The sequence below is a fragment of the Bipolaris sorokiniana genome (genome assembly GCF_000338995.1).
Source record: "Bipolaris sorokiniana ND90Pr unplaced genomic scaffold COCSAscaffold_1, whole genome shotgun sequence".
NCBI classification, from domain to species: Eukaryota; Fungi; Ascomycota; class Dothideomycetes; order Pleosporales; family Pleosporaceae; genus Bipolaris; species Bipolaris sorokiniana.
The window spans coordinates 3,267,055-3,289,657 of NW_006911895.1; the positions used below are offsets into that span (position 1 = coordinate 3,267,055).

The following is a 22,603-nucleotide window of genomic DNA, read 5'->3' on the forward strand; positions in this document are numbered from 1 at the left end:
TCTTCAGAGGCGCGCAACTGAGAAAGTACAGCCAACGCCCCGAGTCCTCTTGTCGCCCGGAACATGACTCACCCCGCCACGACTATGCAACAAGACTGCCACGGCCTGCGATAGCACGACATATACCCATTGTAACTTGATCATCAACACCAGCCGCCACCATGGAGGCGCCGCGCACGACGGCCAAGCAGCAGGTCGTCGACCGCATCCCCGCGCGCATAAAGCACATCCAGTTTGGCATATAGTAGGCACCTCGGCCGTGGCAAACATGCTGCAACCAAGCACCTGAAGAACTCCTAGTAACACCCTCCAGCTCCAACCAGGACATTGTCAACCAGGCCGTCCTCGAAGTATCCGACCGCAATGTCTACGATCTCCAGCCCGCCGCCGACAATACGCGCACCCTCACGGCCAACGGGCCCATGGACACGCGCATGGGCATATCCAGCAAGCAAGGAACCTGCGCGACATGTGGCGAGGGACTCGACACTTGCAACGGCCACTTTGGCCACATCAAGCTGGCGCTGCCCGCATTCCACGTTGGCTACTTGAAGCACATTATCGAGGTGCTCAACTGTATATGCAAAGACTGCTCCCGGGTCCTGCTTGACGAAGTTGAGCGCCGGAGATATCTGCGCAGCATGCGCCGCCCGGACATGGACACCCTGCGAAAAGGCGCAGTGACTAAGAGGATTCTAGAAGACTGTCGCAAGAAGAAGACCTGCCCTTACTGCAACGGTCTCCAGGGCACCGTACGCAAGGTCCCTGGCCATCCACTCAAGATTATCCACAACCGATACGATGCTTTCAATCGATCCACAGCCAAGACCAAGAAGGCGCCCCCAGGAAAAATTGAATTCGACCAGTCGTTCGAAACCGCAAAGTCTGCAAACCCAGATCTGGACAAGCACTTGAAAAAGGCTGTCGACGATATGCACCCGCTGCGCGTATTGAACCTCTTTAAGAAAATATCTCCCGAAGACTGCGAGCTGCTAGCCATGATACCTGAAGACGCGCGACCGGAGATGTTGATCTGGGAATACATGCCAGTGCCGCCCGTGGCGTTGCGACCATCAGTCATGCAGGAAGGAGGTGCGACGGAGGACGACGTGACCAACAAGATCGGAGATATTTGCCACATCAGCAGTATAATACGCGCGGGACTTGCACGGGGCTTTCCGCTCCAGATCCTAATGGAACAGTGGGATTTCCTGCAGCTGCAGATTGCCATGTACATCAACAGCGATGCGCCAGGTCTCAAGCAACAGGGTCTGCAAAAAACCATGCGTGGATTTTCCCAGCGTCTCAAGGGCAAAGGCGGTCGGTTCCGACAAAATCTTTCTGGAAAACGTGTCGATTTCTCTGGTCGTACAGTCATTGGTCCAGATCCAAACTTGAGCATTGATGAAGTCGCGGTGCCAGAGCGTATAGCTAAGAATCTGACGTATCCTGAAAAGGTTACACGCTACAATATTGACAAGTTGCGGAGGCTTGTCAGGAACGGCTCCAACAAGTACCCCGGAGCCAACTACATCCTCGATGACCAGGGTCCGAACAAAGACCGAGGCAAAATTTCCCTTATTGCCCTTTCGCGATTCGATACCAAAGGCGAACGCCTCGAGGGCGCCTCGAAACGACTCAAAATTGGCGACATTGTTGAACGCCACATCGAGGATGGCGACATTGTCCTCTTCAATCGACAGCCGTCTCTACACAAGCTCAGTATTCTGAGTCATCGAGCAAAAGTGCGACCATGGAGAACGTTTCGACTGAATGAATGTGTATGTAATCCTTACAACGCCGATTTCGACGGTGACGAGATGAATTTACACGTTCCCCAAACCGAAGAAGCTCGGACAGAAGCTACCGAGCTCATGGGTGTCAAATACAATCTGGCTACCCCGAAAAACGGAACACCAATCATTGCCGCTATCCAAGATTTCATTACAGCTGCGTACCTTCTAAGCAACAAGAATAACTTTTTCGACCGGCGCACCTTTTGTCAGATTGTAAATTACATGTTCAATGGCGAAGGAGCATTCGATCCGGACACTGGCAAGAGGCACCCGATTGAAATTCCACCCCCGGTCGTATGGAAGCCTCAAGCACTCTGGACCGGAAAGCAGGTCTTCAATTTACTGATGCGCCCGTACAAAAAGTGCAGAGTCCTAGTCAACCTCGAAGCTGCATGCAAGCAATTCAAAAATACCCCTGATCAGCCTCCCGACCTGAACGAGAACGATGCCTACCTTGTCATTCGCAACTCTGAGGTCATGTGTGGTGTTATGGACAAAGCAACCGTCGGTGACGGTAAGAAGGACTCTGTCTTTTACGTCATGATGCGAGATTTCGGCCCCGACCACGCTGTCCAAGGAATGAACCGGCTCTCCAAACTTTCTGCGCGATGGCTCAGCAATAACGGTTTCTCACTCGGAATCAGCGATGTGACTCCAGGAGAAAAACTTAACAAGAAGAAGCAGGATCTTGTGCAAGAAGCGTACGCCAAGTGCGACAAGCTGATCAAGGACTTCAAAGAAGGAAAGCTGCAGCGCGATCCAGGTTGTGATGAAGAGCAAACAATGGAGAACAGGATTGGTGGTATTCTGTCCGGCGTTCGTCAAGCTGCTGGTGATATTTGTTTCGAAGAGTTGAGTAGGTGGAACTCTCCCCTACTCATGGCCAAGTGCGGTTCAAAAGGTTCCAACATCAACGTCTCCCAGATGGTTGCTTCTGTCGGACAACAGATGATTGGCGGTGCACGTGTAGCGGATGGCTTCCACCACCGAACATTACCTCACTTCCCCAAGGCTGCACGTCAGCCAGCGTCCAAGGGTTTCGTCAGTAACAGTTTCTTCTCCGGCCTCACCCCATCTGAGTTCATTTTCCACGCGATGAGTGGTCGTGAAGGTCTGGTTGATACCGCTGTCAAGACGGCCGAGACCGGTTACATGAGTAGACGATTGATGAAGTCTCTTGAAGATCTTTCCGCACAGTACGATGACACTGTCAGGAACTCTTCTGGTACTGTTGTGCAGTTCCAGTACGGTGACGACAACCTTGACCCCGTGGACATGGAAGGCAAGGCAAAGCCTGTGCATTTTGACCGAACCTTCTCACATGCTGTCACTTCTACTTGGGATAACTCAGAGTCCAGTCTAACGCCTCAGGAAGTCCGCGAATACACCGAAGCAAGACTGAACGCCCAACGAAACAAGTATCCTAGGTACGCACTAGACGGTGTAACGCGGCTAGAGTATCGAGATCAGACCGATAGAGGAATTGACCAAAAGGAGTCCATGCGTGACTTCCTCGACACGGTACAGGATTACGTCTTCAAGAAAGCCCAAAAACTTGAGACGACGCTTGCGTACCTCGGCATTGTGCAGCCCAATGATAGGAAGGATAAGAAACAATCGGCAGCCGATGCGGAAAAGTACAGTCTTGCTGATGGTATCGCCAAGATCTCGGAGAGAGCCCTCGATACTTTCATCACCCTGTGTTTGACAAAATATCATCGCTCCCGTGTCCAGCCCGGTCATGCTGTAGGAGCTATCGGAGCTCAGTCCATTGGTGAACCCGGTACGCAAATGACGCTCAAAACTTTCCATTTTGCTGGTGTCGCTGGTATGTCCATCACCCAAGGTGTACCCCGTATCAAGGAAATCATCAACGCCTCTTCTACCATCTCCACTCCTGTCATCGCTTGCGAGCTTTCCAACAAGATCTCCGAGTCTGCGGCGCGAATTGTCAAAGCACGTGTCGAAAAGACTTACCTCCGCGACGTCATCTCGTACGTCGAAGACGTTTGGCACCCTAACGGTGCCTACATTGCCATGCGCATTGACTGGGATACCATAAACAAGCTTTTCGTTGACGTACAACCCTACGAGATTGCTGCGGCTATCAACGCCCACAAGCCTCTCAAATGGGGCAAAGCCGGCGCAAACGTGCGCATCTCTTCCTCCATAATCCGCGTCGAAGTCCCTGACCCCAACGCCGCAAAGAAGCGACCCGTCAAAACAACACGCAACCACAAAGAATACTTTGAGCGCGTCCAACAAGTCAAATCCCTCATTCCGGATGTCGTCATAAAAGGCTACCCAGACTGCTCCCGTGCCATTATCAAAAAAGAAAGCAGCCCCAACGCCCAAGGCCACTACGAATGCCAACTCCTCGTCGAAGGCTATGGCCTCCAAGACTGCATGACCACCCCTGGAATTGAACCTTACAATACAAAATCCAACCACGTCATGGAAGTCAAGACAGTCCTCGGCATCGAAGCCGCCCGCGCTACCATCGTCCGCGAAATCGGCGACGTAATGGGCAACATGGACATCGATCCTCGTCACATGCAGCTCCTCGCCGACGTCATGACCTTTAAAGGCGAAGTCTTCGGCATCACGCGTTTCGGTCTCCAAAAGACGCGAGATTCCGTCCTCCAACTTGCCAGTTTCGAAAAGACGCCCGATCACCTTTTCGAAGCTGCGGCGCGCGGAAAGACGGATACGATTGATGGAGTCAGCGAGTGTATTATTATGGGCCAGAGTGTTAAGCTGGGTACCGGTGCGATGCAGGTTGTCAGACCGCTGTTTTTGGGTGAGGAGATTGGGGAGAAGAGGACAATGTTTGAGGAGGGGTGGGAGGCTTTGTGAGGGGGTGGTTTCGTTGCGGTGGGCTTTCGGGGAAAAGAGGAGAGGGGTTATGTATATATGCATAGGATTGGCGCACGCTTGTTTTTCGATGATGTATATTTGATAATGGATAGCATGCATACCGGAGTAAAAAATATGACTTTGTAACTTCCATTTGACTTCGTATTTGTTTTTCTTTTATTGATGAACCGGGGTTTAGTTTGCATAATTGATTTCGCAAAGAGAGATTTTGTGCGCAGTAGGTGAAATAGATGAGTATCAGATACTCAGTAAAAGATCAAGCCAAGGTGAGGATCGTCTTGTTGGCCTGAAGAATAAGGTCTTGTATTTGCGTCGCTCCGGCGGTGCGAGATCTTGCTACTAAAAGGGTCGTTCATAGGTGGACCAATGGTGGATTTTATAATGATATTTGATCAAGATCGAGGCGGAAGGTATGGGGATTGGAGATTAGATCAAGGAGGGGAGGAGGGAAGATGGGTTCGTGCGTAGGTGTAAGACTAGTATGTATAATAGGGCTATGTGAGCAGGTGTAAGATTAGTATAGTAGTGTTTCGAGAGGGATGCGAATTTCAAACACCATAGCCGAACCCCTTAATCTGTGTCCTTTGTAAACCCATTTTCAAGTCTCTTACTATACAGATTTCTAGTCTCGTTGTTTGTCTTCGTTAATACATATTCTCAGAGGTGCAATGTTGTCCACTAGCGTGGGCCCTAGGAAGCGCCGGTGTGAAGCTTGTACTTTGATAGTGCGTAAGACTACACTAGTAATATTTGTTATGTGTTCTAGGACTGTATTTTCTTTTTTTCAAGGGGAGAGGGGGATTTGAATTTTGATGCTGCAACCTGCATCTTGAAAGATTTGCGTATGGCTGTTTTGGTGATGTTAATGATACTGAGTTCGTTTTATTTTAGTTCGTCAAGATGGAGACTGCCTGGATTTCTATCGGATTAAGTTGGCAGCAGTCAAGCGTTTTGGTATGTCTCTTTATCCGAAGCTCGGAAGCTCTGTTAGGGATTTATTAATACGCTTCTTTCTACTACTCCTCTTTTCTATCTGATGTGCAATTTTGGGCATGTGCGGAGGTGAAGTTAAGAAGAACAGTTTCATTTGCTGGCAAAAAGTTGATTCATGACAGAGATGAAATGAGGTAGTGCGGATTAGCATGCGCATTGCGCCGGTTGCCTGCTAAGCCTGTTGCTTTGAGTATAGTCATTTTGTACGCAGATGCCATTGATTAGAGACTAGTGAAAACGAAATAAATGAATCAGTTGCAGTCTACAGATCCGCAATGTCTAGCTCTACTTCATGACCTTGCCTATGCTCAAACACCTTTCATCCATGTAGAGGGTGGCTCTTGTCCCCAGTCAGCTTGCACATGAGGCACAAATCAAAATCGAAGCATATGAGGCATCTGAAGCGGGGACTGAATATTATCTCCGCCTTGTTAGCATGCGATGATGTTGGCAGTGTTTGAGGAATACCTACCAGAAAGCATTCGTCGCAGGTGTTACCGCCACAGCTTTCTGCCTTTTTGTTTGAAATGATGCCTTCATCCATATTCAGTACTTTTGGCAGTGAGTTTTGTGACAATTCGCGCAGATTCGCGTTGCGATAGTAAAGGCCGATAGAAATTGGGGTCCACAGGCCTGCAGGGTGCAAAGTGTGGATGACTTCCTCGTTCGAGTACATGGTTTTGAGAAGATTCACCACTGCATTGCTCGCACTTCTATACGCCCAGTGCAGAGGGGACCAAGAACCGGACAACTTTTTGGGGGTAGCAAAACCGTGATCGAGGATGTACTTGATAATCGGGCGAGAGTTCGCACAGGCTGCGTAGTGCAAGACTGTGTTTCCTTTGACATCAATGCTGTTGATGTCTATGCCTTTTGAAAGTAGAGACTCAAAAGATAAAAGGTGGCCACTCCTTGCGGCAAAATGGAGAACATTACGTCTCAACTCATCGGTCAAGTCGATGCACGCAGCGTCTCTCTCAATGAAAAGACGCAAGATATCCAAGTGGCTCCTGAAGGCTGCTGAAAGAAAACGAAGGCCATATCGCCGACTCCTTCGGTTGGCATCGGCTCCATGATCAAGCAGCACCTCCACAACATTAATGTGACCTCCTTCACAAGCATTATGAAAAGCGTTTCCACAATTTCGTCATGCGCGTTAACATCAGCTCCCCTGTTGAGTAGTACCTCCACCGAATCCTTAACTCCAGTTCCTGCAGCCGCGATCAGAGCGTGTTCGCCTGTTATCAGGGATTCTGTGTCCATGGAAAGCAGCCACGCAACAGTTTAATACTGTTTGTTATTCGCTGCAACCTGAGAAACAGTGTGTCCAGCCTTCTTACGGGCGTGTATATCTGCTCCAGTTTTTTGCAAGACCTTTGTAGTCTTTAGATCTTCTCTAGCTGCACTGTGCATCGGTTTCCATCCCTTTTCGTCAGTGGTAGAGGGATTTGCCCAAAGTGACAGCAGTCACTCTACAATCTCGCGCTGGCCGTTTGTTGCAGCTAAACTTATGATACTACACTGACCTTTACTGAGAGCGTGTATATCTGCGCCAGCCTATTGCAATACCTGGGCTATTACCAGGCCTCTTCCAGCTGCACTGTATAGCGGTGTATATCCATTTTATCAGCAGCACAGGCATCTACGCCATTGGATAACAATACCTCAATAACCTTGCGCTTGGATTCTCGTACAACTGCATGCAGAGGTGTGATATTTTCCTTGCACCGGGCATTGGTCTCGACACCACTGCCAATAAGTAACTCTACCATATGAGTGCTGTCGTTGTAGAGAGCCTCAGTTTATATGTGGAGTGCGTTCTTGTGCTTGTTGTCTCCTTCTTGAACCTTGACGCCCCTCGCTAGCAGTTGCTTCATGATATTTGTATCGTTCAGTTCCGCTGCTATAAGAAAAGGTGTTATGCCTAACTTGTCTTTTTGCTCGCATTCGATTGACTCTACGCGTAGGAGAAGCTCAACAACACTTGCACGGTTGTTTCGTACCGCCAACGCCAGCGGTTTTTGAAGATCATCATCGGTCGCATTGACGTCAGTGTCACTCTCGGAGCAATGACTGGACATGATGGACCATTCCAAGCATCGATGTCAGATGAAGTGCGGTGGTGAATGCGTACTGTGGCGGAGTGTGTTTTGCTTCCGATGAATACCACCACCATTGCCGCCGGTCTTTTGACCCTGAATAATACCCTTCGTTGTTGAGTTTTCGAGCTTGTGCAGTTGCTCTGAGCTTATTGAAGTTGTTGAGGAACTTCATAATGATGTTTTTCAAATCGTTGCTTACACATTCACCTAAGTTATCGTGCCGGTATTCAGTTGCGTAAAGCAACATTGGGCAATTCTCATAAAGTGTTTTGGCAGCTGAGTACGTCTCACAAGGTCCGCTCTCGAATTCGTCGTACAGAAGAATCGTGAGGCAGGCTCTAGCTATGATGTCTTCCTGTCGTAGCATTTGCTTGATACTTGACTGGCTGAAATGGGCTAGAAGGTACTACTAGGTTGGGAAATGTACTAGACGAAATTTTTTCCCGTTATCAACAAATACAAGGCTCATACATGCTGTGGATATGATACCTTGTTTGGATTCTTTCTTGGGATTTCGGTGGCAGTCGCCGTCTCTCATTACTGAGTGAACCAGCTCCTCATAGGACAAAGGACGTCGGGCTCAAGACAGCCACCAGAGTATACGATACGAGAGATCGAACTTTTTCGGGTGCTGATCCCTGATTCGTTCCAGGGTCTTTTCATATGAGTGATTGAGATCAACTGGCATTTGCTCAAGCGAATCTTCGATGTCGCTTTCGCATTTGCTAGAGGCAATGCTATTCAGCATCAAGGCCACGAAGAGAAACCTCAATGTGTCAACAAGCCCACAAAATCAAGTTACACTGCAGTGCCCTTACATCCCATTCCCCTTTTCGATAATTTTCGATACAACTGTCTCTCCGAGCAATGGATTGTACTCGAACAACTCTGCCAAACCTGCTTCATTACGAATTCTTTCAAGCACAAGTTTCTCAACATCATCATGATGAGCAAAGGCGATCAACTCTGAACATGATGGAAACTTCATCGAAACATCTAACAGATGCGACCGGCCCGTGATGAAGAATCTCCATCTTGGATCGTCAAGACTTTCAAGCTGCTCGAGGAAAACTGTACGAATCTTATCTGATCATTCGTCCAGAGCGTCGATGACAATAAAGACCTGCTTGAAATACCGAGACATCTGCCCAAGAGTTTCTACTAGAGCATCAATTTCCGGTCTTTGGGCACCCATGTTACATGCACGATACAGGCGACGCACGTCCTCGATACCTTCCTTCTCTTTACATAGTGTAACCTGCTTGAGGAGACTAGCAAACACATTCTCGAGATTTTGTGCTTCTTTGTCGTCGTAGTCAAGGTGAATGTACGCAACTCCAATATCCCGCTCCATGTGGTTAGTAAGGAGTTCATCGATTACCGCTGACCTGCGAGATATCCATACTGTCCCTTCTTCTTGGCCCCAAATGTGAGTGCGTACGCTATAAAGGTCTTGCCAGCCCCAGATTGTCCATGGCACCAGAGTAGTTGCGTTGAACCAGTGTCGCTGTACCATTCTTGGTATTCTTGCTTTTTCAAGAGCCATGCACCACTGCCCTCGACCCTTTCCCTTCTGATCTTCTTGTGCTTGGAATCGTAAGACGATTCGTAGAGCTAGTTAAGAACATCAATGAATAGAACTTCTCTTGCTATTTGGACAAGTCTCATCAGATGAATCTCCATGTGAGGCTGGTGAATATTTACCTATTTGAACGATATTGGCATTGATGTTGCCAACCTGGACAATATTTCCACCCTGTGTCTGATTTGCGCGTGAATAGGTAGAGCCATGCTGGGCAGATACTGTTGCCCCTGAATGAGCCGAACGAAATGCATCTGCTTGTCTGCTTTCGACTGTGATGGGGCTGGGGCTAGTTTATGTGCCCAGTCGCTGCCATGAGTAATTAGAGTGCTGAATAGGGACTTCCATCTGGGGCTAAATCCATCTGAGGCCTCTCATTATGTGACTTTGCATATACCAGACTGCAGTTCTCACAGCGAGAGCTCAATACTGTGACGGGATAAGGCTGCGGCGCACTTGTTGGCAGAAGCAAGGTGCGCTTTCCACCTCTAGAGATTCAACTCGATATGTGGACGCAATTCAGGGGCTGTCCCTAAACTTTTATACCATGTATAGATCATATAGCATGGTCAGCTGCTTGTTGGAAGTGGCGTGTAGACCTTTGTCCTCGATAGAGGCTTCGCCAACATTGTCACGGGCTCTGCTCATCCATTAGAAGTTCGGCACAAAGTCACAAGGTGATCCTCATTCGACATGTAGATATGCACTTCAAACAATACTTAGGTGCATATCCCATTGGACTGTCATATGAGCATCTGGGGGCGCTAATGGATTCATCCATAAACTCCGCTTCCTGCGGCCACTGGTAGATGTGTGTGATGTCTATTTTCCTCGTTGTCGCGCGGCTGGTCTACTGTGCAGTAGCTGTTACATTTACTTGATGATCTACGACGATACCCATCCGCGCCTTCATCCTGCCCTCTCTCGTCCTATCGTTTTGAATTGGCACGCTGCATAATCCTACACTCATGTAAGGTCGACTCAATTGGCGTGAGGCACAGTAGGCTGGACTTGGTGGCGCTAAATCCCTGATCGTTGAGCAGGTGCCAATACAATCCTGGCAATGAGGCCAAAGTGAAACACAACCACAACTTGTCCCTTGATCGTAATGAATAACTCTAAGACTACATTCTGTAGGTGAAGATTCTAACTAAGGAAGCCCAGTTGTTCCAACTAATTCACTCTCCTAGTATCACTGCCATGGGGCCATATGAACGTGCGAATGAGCGAAAGCGGTTGGATGCATCGATTACCACGTCGCGTGGATCTGTGCGTTACCTGACGTCGAACTACTGTCCTCAAGATTGATGTTCGACGAATTTCATCTCTTGCCAGAATATGACGCAAGCCAAGATTCTAATCAGTATTACTGCGGTGTTGTCGCGGACCACAATGTCATTATGGCAACCCTGCCTGTTGAATACTCAGACTACCACCACGCTGGCCACTTGAGCAGCGCTCTACTCGACCCATTCTCCAGTGTCAGAACAGTCCTCATAGTTGGGATTGGTGGTGGTGTCTCGTTACCGAAGCCATGCGAGAATCCTCTGGAAGATGTTCACCTTAGAGACGTCGTTGTAGGATAGTCTCGAGATGGCAAAGCTGCTTGTATCCACTGTGGGTGGAATATGGATAAAGGCGACGCGGGCATTGAGATCCTCGGAACAATAGAGAAAGGGGACTGGGTCATTGGACAAGGTCTCGCGAAACTGGTATCAGACCATGACTCTGGCGAGACAAACTTCCAGGATCACTTGAAGCTACTGAAAAACGACCGAAAATTTGCTCATCCAGGTCTTGAGCACGATAGACTGCTTCATGCTGCTTACAAGCACCGGGGTGATCAGGACCCTGGCTGCCAGACTTGTATTCGTAATCCATTTGCATTAGTCCAAAGGCCCCCACGTACCAGCAAGCATATGGAAAGATTCGTTTTTCATCAAGGGAAAATAGCAAGTGGTAACTCTGTCATAAAAGATGGAGAGCGTAGAGACATGCTTAGTAATGTCTGTAGGGGCGTGATTTGTGTCGAGATGGAAGCAGTGGGCGTTGATGTCAGCAGCATGTGTCTCGTAATATGGGGCATCTCCGATTATTCAGATTCTCATAAGAAAGATTCCTGGAAAATTTACGCTACCGGTAATGCAGCAGTATTCTTAAAAGAATTATTATGCAAGATCAAGCCGATAGCCCTCCAGCGTAAGATGGCAAACCACCGAAGTCAGTATCCTGCTTCCCAGATATCTATCGGCTAGCAAAAAACAACAGATCCAAGTCCAGTTCCGCAACCCGAATGGAAGCAACAACAAGGCTTGGTATCGCAGGGAGGTTCCGTTTTTTCGGGTTTCAACCAAATAATAAACGGGAAGATTATGCGTCTTGGGAACCTCAATATGAGGGATGGAAATGTCTCATTCTGAAAATATCATCTCCGTCATTATTTTCATATTTTTCTTATAATGATATGTAGCTAGTCGACTTTAGCTATATGTATTTCGTAAAGACCTGCGCTTGAAGACATCTGCAGAAATTGCTTAGCTGGTAGAGCTACTGGCACAACATTGTAATATTCAAAATTCACTAAACATAGCCAAAATCGGGTAGTCTCCCAATGCGGTAAGTCCTGGACGTCGCCAATCCGCACCCCATACGGGAGGTTTCTGTAATAGCATCAAAATGCAAGTAAAATATCTGAGTTCGCACTCGAATGATTGTACAGGATGAGGGCGTACCGGAGAAATCATAGAAATTGCTCCCTCAGATCTCGCTGATTTCAATTGTGTAACCTTGCGCTCGTTTCAGGACAGAATAACACGAGCAGGCAAAATTGACCCCATGTATCGATGAAAATATGCTCTTCACAACTTCAAGTGTAGTTTCTGCAAATCTTGATGTCTCTCATGCGGATCATCACACTAGGTGTGCCAGACCCAAAAGCGTCCGTAGATATTGTCGATCAGGTCTGTGCTGCTGACAGCTCAACCTTCTTTCGCCTTGATATAGTTTAACTCGGGTCGTAATTTTTCCGGTCAGATGTCGGGCTATGTCATGTTTTTACGATCCAATACACACGTTTTTACGTCTCGTGAAGATTCGGTGTGGCAATGCCTTTCGTATACGTACATCCGTTTTGTTCCTCACTAGTCTTTTCTTAGCACTAAAAAGATATTTCAGGAAGAGCTATTGCGTCTTCCAATTTTATATACGAGCATTCTGGCTAGTGTATTGGCTAAGCACCACGCTAAGTGGCCCTGCCGAGCCGGGATGGAACGGGCTCAAGAACCTTGTAGCTTGCATCTTAATCTCGATATTTGTCCGTGCATAGGGATTTGCAACGAACTAATAATGCGGTGGAGTACCATCACTCCACCCCTGAATGCCGTATTAAAGACAATGGTATTGCTTCAATTGAGATAATATCGACCATCATAATGTATACTTCACGCTCGTTACTTCCAACTTTAGCAGGTTTCCTTTCGCTAACAACATTCGTTGTATCATCTCCCACCAATAATCAGCATTTATCTAGCTCGAAGCGCAATGCCACGGTTGAACAGAACGTGTTCTTCAACATCAATGGCAAAGAGGTAGAAACCAGAATCGCAAAACTGAAGGCAGAGGGTTACCGACCAACTTCCCTAAATATTCATGGCACGCCTACCGATGCAAAATACGCCGGCATCTGGACAAAACAAGATGGCAGTCCATACGAGACTATTGTAGGTGCCAATAAAACCATTTATGATGCTTGGCTCGATCAGTGGAAAGCTAGTGGCTACGTTTCGACGCAAGTCTCTGCCACTGGGCCTGCCCCCAATGCTGTTTTTGCAGGTGTGATGGAGCAAATACCCTCGGTTCGCAACTGGACTCAACTATGTGGCCTGAACGACCCTTATGCGTACTTGAATGCGACACAGGATCTCCCGATGGTGATTTTGGGCATGAGCTTGTACGGCACTCCAACCGAGCGCCAATACTGTATCCTTGGACACGAGAACATAGACAACCACCAACAGACCGTGTGGTACCCGACGACCTTTTCGCAGGACTACAAGTCGATAGTAGCTGGTGAGACTTCAAAAAGATTCTGGAGACCAGCCTTCATCGATAGCTCGGAAGACAAGCTCCTTTCATCTATTTTTGACGACACGAGTGTTGGAAAATGGACCGTTCGCACCGACCTCACCGCATCGCAATTGCAATCAGAGATTGTTGCGCAAAGGGCGAATAACATGTATCCTATTCACATATCCGGTGCAGGGTCCGTGGAGACTCAATACGTTGTGATCTTTGCAGAGCGAGTAACCCCTCTGGAACGCAATTGGCACGCTGTAGGCGATATTACTGGCTTCCCGGATAATGCTGGAGTGAAGAAAAATTTGGATGAAATACTTCAAAAGTTTATGAAGCGTAACAGTGTCCGACAAGCCCAAGTCTCCGCCTCAATCAACGGAACTGTCGTCGCTTCGCGCGCCTACACATGGGCCGAGAGCGACCGCGCCATTGTCGAACCATCTGACAAGTTCCTTCTCGGGAGTGTTTCTAAAGCATTCACATACGCGGCAGTAGACCACCTCGCCTCCACTGGCGTGGTCAACCTGACAGACTACATCTACCCGCTCCTTGGCTACACTAAGCCCGCTGACCCTCGCTCGCTAAACATTACCATACAACACCTCCTCGACCATACGGGGGGATTTGACCGTGGAAAATCACCCGACATCGGCTTCATCTTCACAACCGTCGCGCAATCGCTCAACCAATCTACTCCCGCCACATTACGTCAGCTCATCGAGTACGTCCTTGCCAAGCCGCTCGACTTCGAACCCGGCACGAATAGCGTGTACTCAAACTACGGAACCCTGCTCCTCGGCTACCTAATTGCTAACAAAACCGGCGAAACATACATGTCCTACCTTGAGAAAAACATCCTCAAGGATCTCAATGTGGAAATGTACACCACACCCGCGGAAGACCACATCAATGATCGCGTCGTTCAGGAAACAAAGACTGCCAGCATTTCCGCTTTGACGCCGCTATCAAAAAAGAGAGCACCTGGTGTCCATGGTGGAGACGGCGCAGTCAAGGAAGCGGCGGTCTCGTCGTTTGCGCTAAAGGCTTCGGCGGATACGGTATCGCGGTTCATTGGCAAGCATGCGGTGTACGGACTTGGTCCCCGACGGCTGTTTGAGTACCGTGACGGTACGGTCGCGGGTGCGCGCGCATTGGCGTATAGTATGGCCAAACTGGATTGGGCGATAACGTTGAATACGAGGGAGTATCTGGATGAACAGGCATGGAATACGTTGGTGTTTACTGATTTATATCTGCTTTGGGGTAGCCTCGATTCGGCGCTTCCTTCATGAGAGGGTTGAGCGATCTTTCCTCTATGATGTAACTCACTAGTGTGCTTTTGTGTACTATTGGTCTTCTTCGTTGTGAATTCTTTTAGACTACATATACTCACATTACATAGAATCCACATACTTTCTTGACGTTGTGCATATCTTCGGTGAGACGATCCGACGATCCGGTGGGGTGTAGCATTAGGGGGAGTCTAAATCTCGATATTTTCTCTCAAGCGGTTTCTATAACAATCGCTTGGTTTTTGACTAATAGCTTTATTAGACTACCGATTTTGAGAGCTTATCATAACTAGATTGTTACTTCACCGTCACAGATATTGATCTAAAAATGACCTCTTCTTACTCGACGCGGTTGGATCTATGTATGGAGGTAATTACTGGGGGCAACCATTTGTCAAACCCCATTTGCTAGTAGATGTCGAGAGCGCGGTAGGTGCGGGTGATAGATAATTACTCATTTTAGAGATAGGTGGCAGTTTTCCATGACTTGATTCCGGCTAAGAGTGTGGACTCCTGTTCACTTGGGGAAGCGAATAGTGCTTGATTCGAGAAGGTTCGCCTCGATCCACTGGGGGAAACGAAAAATGTTTAAGCTCATAGGGTGGACTCCGATCAAATGGAGGAAGCGAATAGTGTTCGAGTGGAGGAGGGGGGTATCGAATGAATGCTTCCCGAGATGTGTTAATTCCCAGCTCTGTACCAATGTAGACCGTGAAATTCCCATAGTCTCTCGGCTGGCAATCATAATTTTGCAGTTGTGGGTAGAATGAGCAGGAGATACCAGTTCGGCAAGATCTTTGAGAAGCTCTTTTAGATCTCATGAACTCCATTCGTCAACACCATCTATAACAAGTCTCACAGAGCCCAACCCTAAGAGAAGTTCAGAGAGAAGACTCAGTAATGCTTTCTTCGTTGGCATTGGGTGGAAAGTGAATTAGACGTCATGAACGTAAACTGCGAGATCCTGATGCTTCTGGATGACTTGTGAGACGATGGATCGTAGCAGACGGGTTGGGCCATTAGAATGGCTTCCAAGGAATCTACAAAAGTAGTAGAAAATGTGAACAGCATTCGCCTCTGCATGTTGCACAAGAATGAAGCATATCATGGATTTTCCTTCAAATAGTTATACAAGTGATCAGCAGTGGTGGTGTATGAACATACCTGCTCCCGGCTTTCCGCAAAGCCACAGTAGAGAATTTTTTGCGCTATCTCCCAGCCGTAATTGGGTTTATTTGTGCTGTACAAACCACCCGCAGCTTCCCGGCAAGTAATCTCCCATATACTGTTCGAGTATGTCGGCTTGGAGTGTTTCATTTGTTCCAAGCCAAGCTAGGACTCTCTGGATTTTGGCCTGGAGTTGGCGTGCTAAATCAGCCCGTGTCTCTTATACATTCATAGAGCTGTTGTATACTTATAGTGTTCCACTCACGCTCTTGCTGCTCCCACTTCTCGTCGTCAGCCTTGCTACGTCGAACAGCTTCGGAGATTTCTGCTGCAGCGGCTTCTTTCTCAACCAGCCCTCCATGGTATGCTAAGTTTTTCAGTATCCCATTGAATCGATATTCAAACCCAACCCACATTGAGCTGAAGAAGATAGCCCATGCTATTAGTTGTGAGTACAGCACAACATGGCACAACTGAAAACCCTACATTTTCTTCACACAAACTTGTAGGCTCGCCAGTGAAATTCTACAATGTCGAAGTAGACCAAAGCAAAGAAATTCTGAAAGTTGTGGTCGTCGGCAAGTGCATGACTGAGTCGGTCCAGGCGAGGAAGCATATCGGCGATCTTGCCGTATGCTTCTATCGACTTTTCGAAAGCATTAATGGAATCGACCGCGATCTGTTGATATACAATAAGTAATACGAACTGGACGAAGACATGAGGCTCATCATATAGTAAGGATGAGTCTAACTGGCGCCCAGATCCAGGCAAGATAAGGTGTGCCATTGCACAGCATCTCAACGACCTTGGAGTAATGCTCCATTCCTCGTAGGAATGGGCTTACTTCTTGAACACAAACAATATAAGAGTTCGAGAAGGAGTTGAGTAAGGTGACCAGCAGCACACTCGAGGCTGGCAAGTCATCTGTAGGGTAGCCTTGCGGGTCGCAGTCATGCTCAGCCCCAGTGGCTGTGTTCATGCATCTACGCAGCTACACTAGATACAGGCCAGCTCCCGCAGCTCTCAGACGTCCACCATGACGACTCGCAAGACATCGCTTCTTGCACTCGTACTCGGCCGACAGCATACTGTCTTGTCTTCCTGGTATCGTCGTCGATTTTAGTGCACACTATACGCAACCACAATACCTCGACTGCGCAAGCAATGACCGCACTACAGGCAACTTCTAGATGGGCTGTCTCGGGAACCCCGATCCAGAGTAGCCTGCTCGATTTTTATGGCATGTTCAAATTCCTTCACTTCTCCCCATACGACGACCCAACAATTTTCGACGACGATGTCACGAACTTGTCGCGTGTCAGGCTCGCCGAGGAAGCTGCTGAGGTTTTCAAGAAATTGCTGTCGTGCGTCATGATACGCCGAACAAAAGCTATCTTGGACCTGCCCAGCAGAGATAACAAACTAATTCGTGTGCCGTTTAGTCATGAGGAGGAGAAACATTATCGCCAAATCGAGTAACCTGTTGTTCATATGTTGGATCGTGCCACAGAAAGTGGCTGCCAAACTAACGTACCCTGGATGACCGCTATACAACAGATCAACAAACTCCGCCTCATTTGCAACCTAGGAATTTCCGCTCCATCATAATCTCATCACTTACCAAAGCTGGGGAGTGTCGATGAGAGAACGGCTTTGATGAATTCGCGCTATTCCATGGGTGGAGAACTATGCGCACAGTGCTTACAGCCAGTTGAAGCATCCGCGTCTGGGGATGGACTCCGGAATGCTACACTACCACAAGTTTATCTTTCAGCTTGCAGCACATTTTACTGCACTGATTGCTCTGCGCTACTCAGATACCAATCACCCGATCCATGCGAGTGTATGGAGCAGCCACGACCCTGTCAAATTCGTCCCTTGACATCCTTCTTGCCCACCCCTAGGCTTACACCCGTTGGCGATCTTTCTCCCTCACCAATGGAGTGGGACCACACCAACGATATTTCAAGTAAAGTATTGACACTTGTGTCACAGATCAGGTCTTTTCCAAACGAAAAACAGTAAGCCTATTAGGAACCACACCACATCTCAAAGCTAACCCACCGTTAGTGTCATGTTCTCGTCATGGACGTCAAGTCTCGATATGGTGGAGAAAGCGCTTGGGTATGACCCAAACCACATCATTGAATCAGTCCGAATCGACGGAAAAGTGCAGCTGAAGAACCGCAGCCATGCTATACAGCAGCTCCACCACAATTCTAGCATAAGCGTCATAATGATCACGATTGCTTGTGGTGCATGTGGGTATGTTCATGTAGTCAATATTTGCTAAATCAGTCGATTTTCTGACAGCTATCTTAGTTTGGACCTAACGGCAGCTTCGAGGGCACACCTTCTCGAGCCGCAATGGAAACCATCTCTCGAAGGTCAAGCACTTGCTCGAATCCATCGATTAGGGCAGACCCGTCCCGTGACAACCATACGCTATGTAATGGAAGACTCGTTTGAAGAGGTACTTGAGAGCGAAGAGCTACTTTCCATTGAAACTCGCGACATAAGCTGACGTGTTCATCGATAGCACATTCTCAAAGTCCAAGATCGCAAGAAGCTGCTCGCCACCACTCTATTGTCAAATGGCTCTTCCCTCGAGGTAAGCAATGGATATGCCAGCATGGACGGATTAGCAAAAATATACTAACGATACACTTCTAAAATCTGCGCCAATTACTCCACGAAAGAAAGAAAGGCCAATAGTGTTGATGAGTGACAAGGTCATAAAGATACTCAATCCAACACATTCTTCATGTTCCTTGTTCATCATCCACGTGACCGTACCGAAAGCCTTGACCCAAGTTCCTCCATGCACACAACTCGATAATTCCTCTCAACTAATCTCCAGTCAAATCGGGGGAATGAGAGATAAAAACTAAAACAATCCCATCTAGCCGCTCAAGATAAGAAAAAGAGGTCTCCCAGAACCCCCCAAACCCCCTACAAACCATGATACCAAACATATATCATCCCTCTGTTCTGCATCTTCAGCGCAAAAACCAACACCAACAACAGCCATAACCATACACAAAAGAAAATGTTTACTAAAAAGAACCAAGCCAGCAGCAACCCCAGCTCAACCTACCCAACCAACTATTTAACTCCTCACCTAACGAAAAAAAACCCCCCTTTACCCCACGTGCACCACCACATTCCTCCCTCACAAGCGCCACATAACAACCATCCCTCACCTACCAACCAAGCAATCTCCGCCCCTTCCCCCACAAAAAAATCCCTCCAAACCTCCCACGGCCCCCAAGAAAAAGCAACACCAGTAGTGACACAAGAAACTTCCTCCTCCGCGGAGCCTAGTAATCAGCCCTACGCACACCCGCTCATATATCCCTGTCACAAAACTAATGCTTTCGGGGGGGAGGGGGCGAAAAACGCCAAACGCCCTGCGAACATGCAGGTCCCTGCTTCCGAATTCCTTCGGGAGAGAGGGGGGGGGGGGTGTAGTAAGCGGGTGTCCGACGTCGAGCTCGTAAGATTGTGGTTACGCGTCTTTAGTCTTGGGAAGGGGTTTTTTTGGGAGTTGTTATGTTGTGTAAGGGAAGAGAAGAGTAGGGAAGGGAGGGAAAGAAGGTAGGGTGGGATGGGTGTGGTGTAACGGGGAGGGGGGGAGTATGTCAGATATGACGGGTGTGGGGGTGGCTGGGTTGGAGGTGGTGATGTATGAAAGCAAGCAAGTATGGGGGTTGAGGGAGTGCCAAAGAAAGCGGATTTGTGTGGTTTGTCGGGGGACTTTGGAGGGGATGAATAGTTTCGTAATTTTCAGTCACTGTATGTTGTATTTATGGCGTGAGCAAGCGTAGACTTTGTTGAATGGTATACTTCGTACGTGTGTGATGGAGAGATAGAGATAAGTCGGGTTCGGTACTTTTCTCCTCGCCCGCGGCAGTTTGGAATGATGACCTGTGTTATGGAGAAAAGTAAGCGGTATCCCTGCTCGCAGGTCCAGGCTTTTTTGCCTACTATATATTGGGGGCGAGGATGGGAGGCCTTGTTGCGTCAGCTGTCTAGGGTAGAGAGCGTACATTGTGGCGACCGGAAAATCGGTATTTGTGAAGGCGATGTGATGAACAGTCGAATCAGAATCTCAGAGAGAAAAGTCTAACTTTTACATGACCAACATGGAATTCTGTTTTATAGCGTTTGTGGCTTGCGAAGTCAGAAAGTACTCTTGATACAAAATAGAAAGTGAAGTAAAGAGTAATAAAACTGGGGGGCTTCAGGATGAGAATTTGGGCTTCATCCTTTTTGAATGTAATGAAATAGAGAGATAGTATGATACGAGCTGAATACCAGATCAACCCAAAAGATAAAGACGTCAAGCTTCCAGAGATTGAATCCCAAATGAAAATCGCCACAGGTTGCGAATATAGTTGATGATGAGATGGCCGAAACGAAAACGACTAATGCTGGGTAGAAGTGACTGCCTATCGGGCCAAACCAAGGGAGCCAGCCTTGACTGCAACCCAGTGTCGGACTTTCAAAAACACGCGCAAGGCATAGATCGTGCCATCGATATGATCACAAGATACCGATACTGCAGCTCTTACTGCATGTAGTGAGAAGCATTTTGCTGCCCAAATGGCTGTCTGCGAATCGTCTTTTGATTCAAGGCACGCAGAAGCCCATGATGCCGAAGCGCCTATGAGAGTTACCCATAGAAATACACCCGCTAGGTCATGACTCCAGCAGCTCTGTTTGTTTGTTCTCTCAAGTGTCTCGTGGAGAGTTGATAACAGTGTAACACTCTTCGTGTCGGACCTGGCAGTGGCTGGGTGGACGATGCTTGCAGAGTCTGCAAGGCTTATTCCATGGACCATTGATCGACAGTAGATTAAAGCTGCAATGCGGCAGCTCTCGTAAACCCAATCTGGGGTGATGTCGCTCTCAGTGGACGGCAGTAAGAGGAGGCGTGAGTAGATGGACTGGAGCTGCGAGTCGCAGTTGGCTAATTGCCCACTTGAAATTGTGTGTCCGTCGCCGGTATGATTCCATCGCGCAAGAAACATGTCTGTGAAGTTCTGAATCTCCATAATGATTCCCGCTGTTCCTACAGAACAAACACGGTACAATTGTGAGGTATGTGTGGTAGGAGGCCAAAGTGGTGAGATTAGGATACCATTTTCGAACAGTGTTTTAGATGGAGACCACGGCGTGAATTCTGCATATTCAGGCTGGTTTCTTGCGATGGTAAAATTCAACATTATCCTGCCCTGGTTAGCTGATAGCTTGTGTGAGTGTCAAGACTCGTACAGTGTCATGAACCTGGCAACGCCCGAATTCAGCCCGCCTCGATGGCTCCTCAAGCAAGTTGCCAGACCATCGCGGTGCACGCTGAAGACGCCCTCATTGACACTCCCGATTTCGCTGATAATGAGATGGAGTATACAGATGATGGTAGCGTTGTCCGTATCCAAGCGACTGCTAATTAGTCTCAGAATCTTGGTTTTGGCGAATACGGTGAGGCGACTGTCGTACAGCAAACCTTCGTCAATGTCATGGTAGACCAAGGTAGCATACACATGGCCAAGAAACGATAGATGACTGTCGCAAACATAACGCATCCATGCTTGATCTGTAACAATGAGCAACAGCCAGGCTTCCGTGCAATGACTCACCATGGCAAAACAGAACAGTATTGCGGATCCACTCGCGCTTCAGATCGCCTAGGGACTCATTTTGAAAGTTGTTGCTTCTCGGAAACGGGTACTCTGAACTTTCCTCACAGTCTGGAGGTGCGCTATGAGTAGATGTCGGGCTTTCCATTGATAGAATTCGCGCAGCTAGACTTCGTAGAGAATCGGTTGGAGATGACGGCGAGTAAGCTTCAAAAGCATGCAGACTCAACGTGGATTCATAGCCTCTACTGTATGCAGGAGCCACAGGTGCAGTGGTCGGTAGTATCCCAAAGGAGTCCGTTGTGGCTGGGCTCGGGGTTCGTGTCAAAGCACTTGGTCCATTGCTACCTTCGCGGCTTCTGGCCAGAGTCGCAGGTGATGATGCTCGAGTTTCCTGGTGCTTATACATGACATGTGATCGTACGTTTCTCAGGACTGTCGTAGCCCGGAAATCGTCTGGATGGGTTGCAACGATGAATTGGAGGGCAGGACCCTGTGCGAGCGGTGGGAGGCGGTGTCGACCTGTTCGTCTTTTTGATGGCTTTGGATCGTTGGAAGCCATGTTCAAAGGTATACGATGTCCGAGAGGTGCGTTGCTGTAATGAATCGAAACAAGTAGATGATGGTGCTTGGTCTTTCGGGCCTTTCCAACAAGTGACAGAGATTTGAAAGTTTAGAGGCATGAACAATTGACCATTGGCGTGAGATGCAGGTACTCTTTGGGATACTACAACGTGCTATTAGCCTTCTTTGGTGCTGTGAGCCTCAGCCACAAGGAAAAGATAGCGGTGGACATCTGACAGGGTTCAGGTTGGCTGCGTCGCTACGGTATTGTAGTAAAAGCATGTTCAAGGGAGGCCTCAACTCAAAACGAACCAGTGATGAGAATTCATAACATAGCCGGGAGGATGTAGTAAGGCGTATACCGTTCCCTAGGTTCGTCATCTTAGAATGTGTATCGCGCACGCCGGATCATAACTATGGCGCAGCACACACTGAGCAGATGACATTCGGTAGAGACCGAGTATGTACTGCTTGAGGCAGTGGATACGGTGAATCCCGCCGTCGGTCCCGAGA

General features: G+C 48.2%; 8 protein-coding genes across 8 annotated transcripts; 4 read left to right on the forward strand and 4 right to left on the reverse strand.

The window, feature by feature from the left end:
* Positions 1-38: 38 nt before the first annotated feature.
* On the forward strand, positions 39-4,804 carry COCSADRAFT_177734 (uncharacterized protein). Its single transcript, XM_007697069.1, has 2 exons — positions 39-244; positions 314-4,804. Exons 1-2 carry the CDS (start codon positions 162-164, stop codon positions 4,650-4,652), a joined length of 4,422 nt encoding a protein of 1,473 aa, XP_007695259.1. The 5' UTR covers positions 39-161; the 3' UTR covers positions 4,653-4,804.
* A 1,181-nt stretch (positions 4,805-5,985) lies between these two features.
* On the reverse strand, positions 5,986-7,438 carry COCSADRAFT_22274 (uncharacterized protein; the record flags this gene model as incomplete). The annotated part of the gene is made up of 4 exons (XM_007695905.1): positions 5,986-6,753; positions 6,774-6,919; positions 7,007-7,071; positions 7,248-7,438. 4 exons carry the CDS (start codon positions 7,436-7,438, stop codon positions 5,986-5,988), a joined length of 1,170 nt encoding a protein of 389 aa, XP_007694095.1.
* Positions 7,439-8,858: 1,420 nt separating this feature from the next.
* COCSADRAFT_156250 (uncharacterized protein) lies at positions 8,859-9,284 on the reverse strand (the record flags this gene model as incomplete). Its single annotated transcript, XM_007697070.1, has 1 exon — positions 8,859-9,284. The coding sequence occupies one exon, from the start codon at positions 9,282-9,284 to the stop codon at positions 8,859-8,861; it is 426 nt and encodes a 141-aa protein (XP_007695260.1).
* Positions 9,285-12,741: 3,457 nt separating this feature from the next.
* On the forward strand, positions 12,742-14,902 carry COCSADRAFT_217376 (uncharacterized protein). Its single transcript, XM_007697071.1, has one exon. It carries the CDS (start codon positions 12,782-12,784, stop codon positions 14,714-14,716), a length of 1,935 nt encoding a protein of 644 aa, XP_007695261.1. The 5' UTR covers positions 12,742-12,781; the 3' UTR covers positions 14,717-14,902.
* Positions 14,903-16,158: 1,256 nt separating this feature from the next.
* COCSADRAFT_53821 (uncharacterized protein) lies at positions 16,159-16,728 on the reverse strand (the record flags this gene model as incomplete). Its single annotated transcript, XM_007696215.1, has 3 exons — positions 16,159-16,356; positions 16,383-16,589; positions 16,636-16,728. Coding segments are annotated over 3 exons (498 nt in total), but the record flags the coding sequence as incomplete, so codon positions are not given.
* A 320-nt stretch (positions 16,729-17,048) lies between these two features.
* Positions 17,049-17,363, forward strand: COCSADRAFT_156253 (uncharacterized protein; the record flags this gene model as incomplete). Its single annotated transcript, XM_007697072.1, has 1 exon — positions 17,049-17,363. The coding sequence occupies one exon, from the start codon at positions 17,049-17,051 to the stop codon at positions 17,361-17,363; it is 315 nt and encodes a 104-aa protein (XP_007695262.1).
* A 459-nt stretch (positions 17,364-17,822) lies between these two features.
* COCSADRAFT_156254 (uncharacterized protein) lies at positions 17,823-18,543 on the forward strand (the record flags this gene model as incomplete). Its single annotated transcript, XM_007697073.1, has 4 exons — positions 17,823-17,905; positions 17,955-18,149; positions 18,207-18,357; positions 18,424-18,543. 4 exons carry the CDS (start codon positions 17,823-17,825, stop codon positions 18,541-18,543), a joined length of 549 nt encoding a protein of 182 aa, XP_007695263.1.
* A 1,631-nt stretch (positions 18,544-20,174) lies between these two features.
* Positions 20,175-22,189, reverse strand: COCSADRAFT_217399 (uncharacterized protein). Its single transcript, XM_007697074.1, has 3 exons — positions 21,527-22,189; positions 21,162-21,483; positions 20,175-21,116 (listed from the first exon to the last, which is right to left on the reverse strand). The coding sequence occupies exons 1-3, from the start codon at positions 22,086-22,088 to the stop codon at positions 20,336-20,338; spliced, it is 1,665 nt and encodes a 554-aa protein (XP_007695264.1). The 5' UTR covers positions 22,089-22,189; the 3' UTR covers positions 20,175-20,335.
* Between the last annotated feature and the right edge of the window lie 414 nt (positions 22,190-22,603).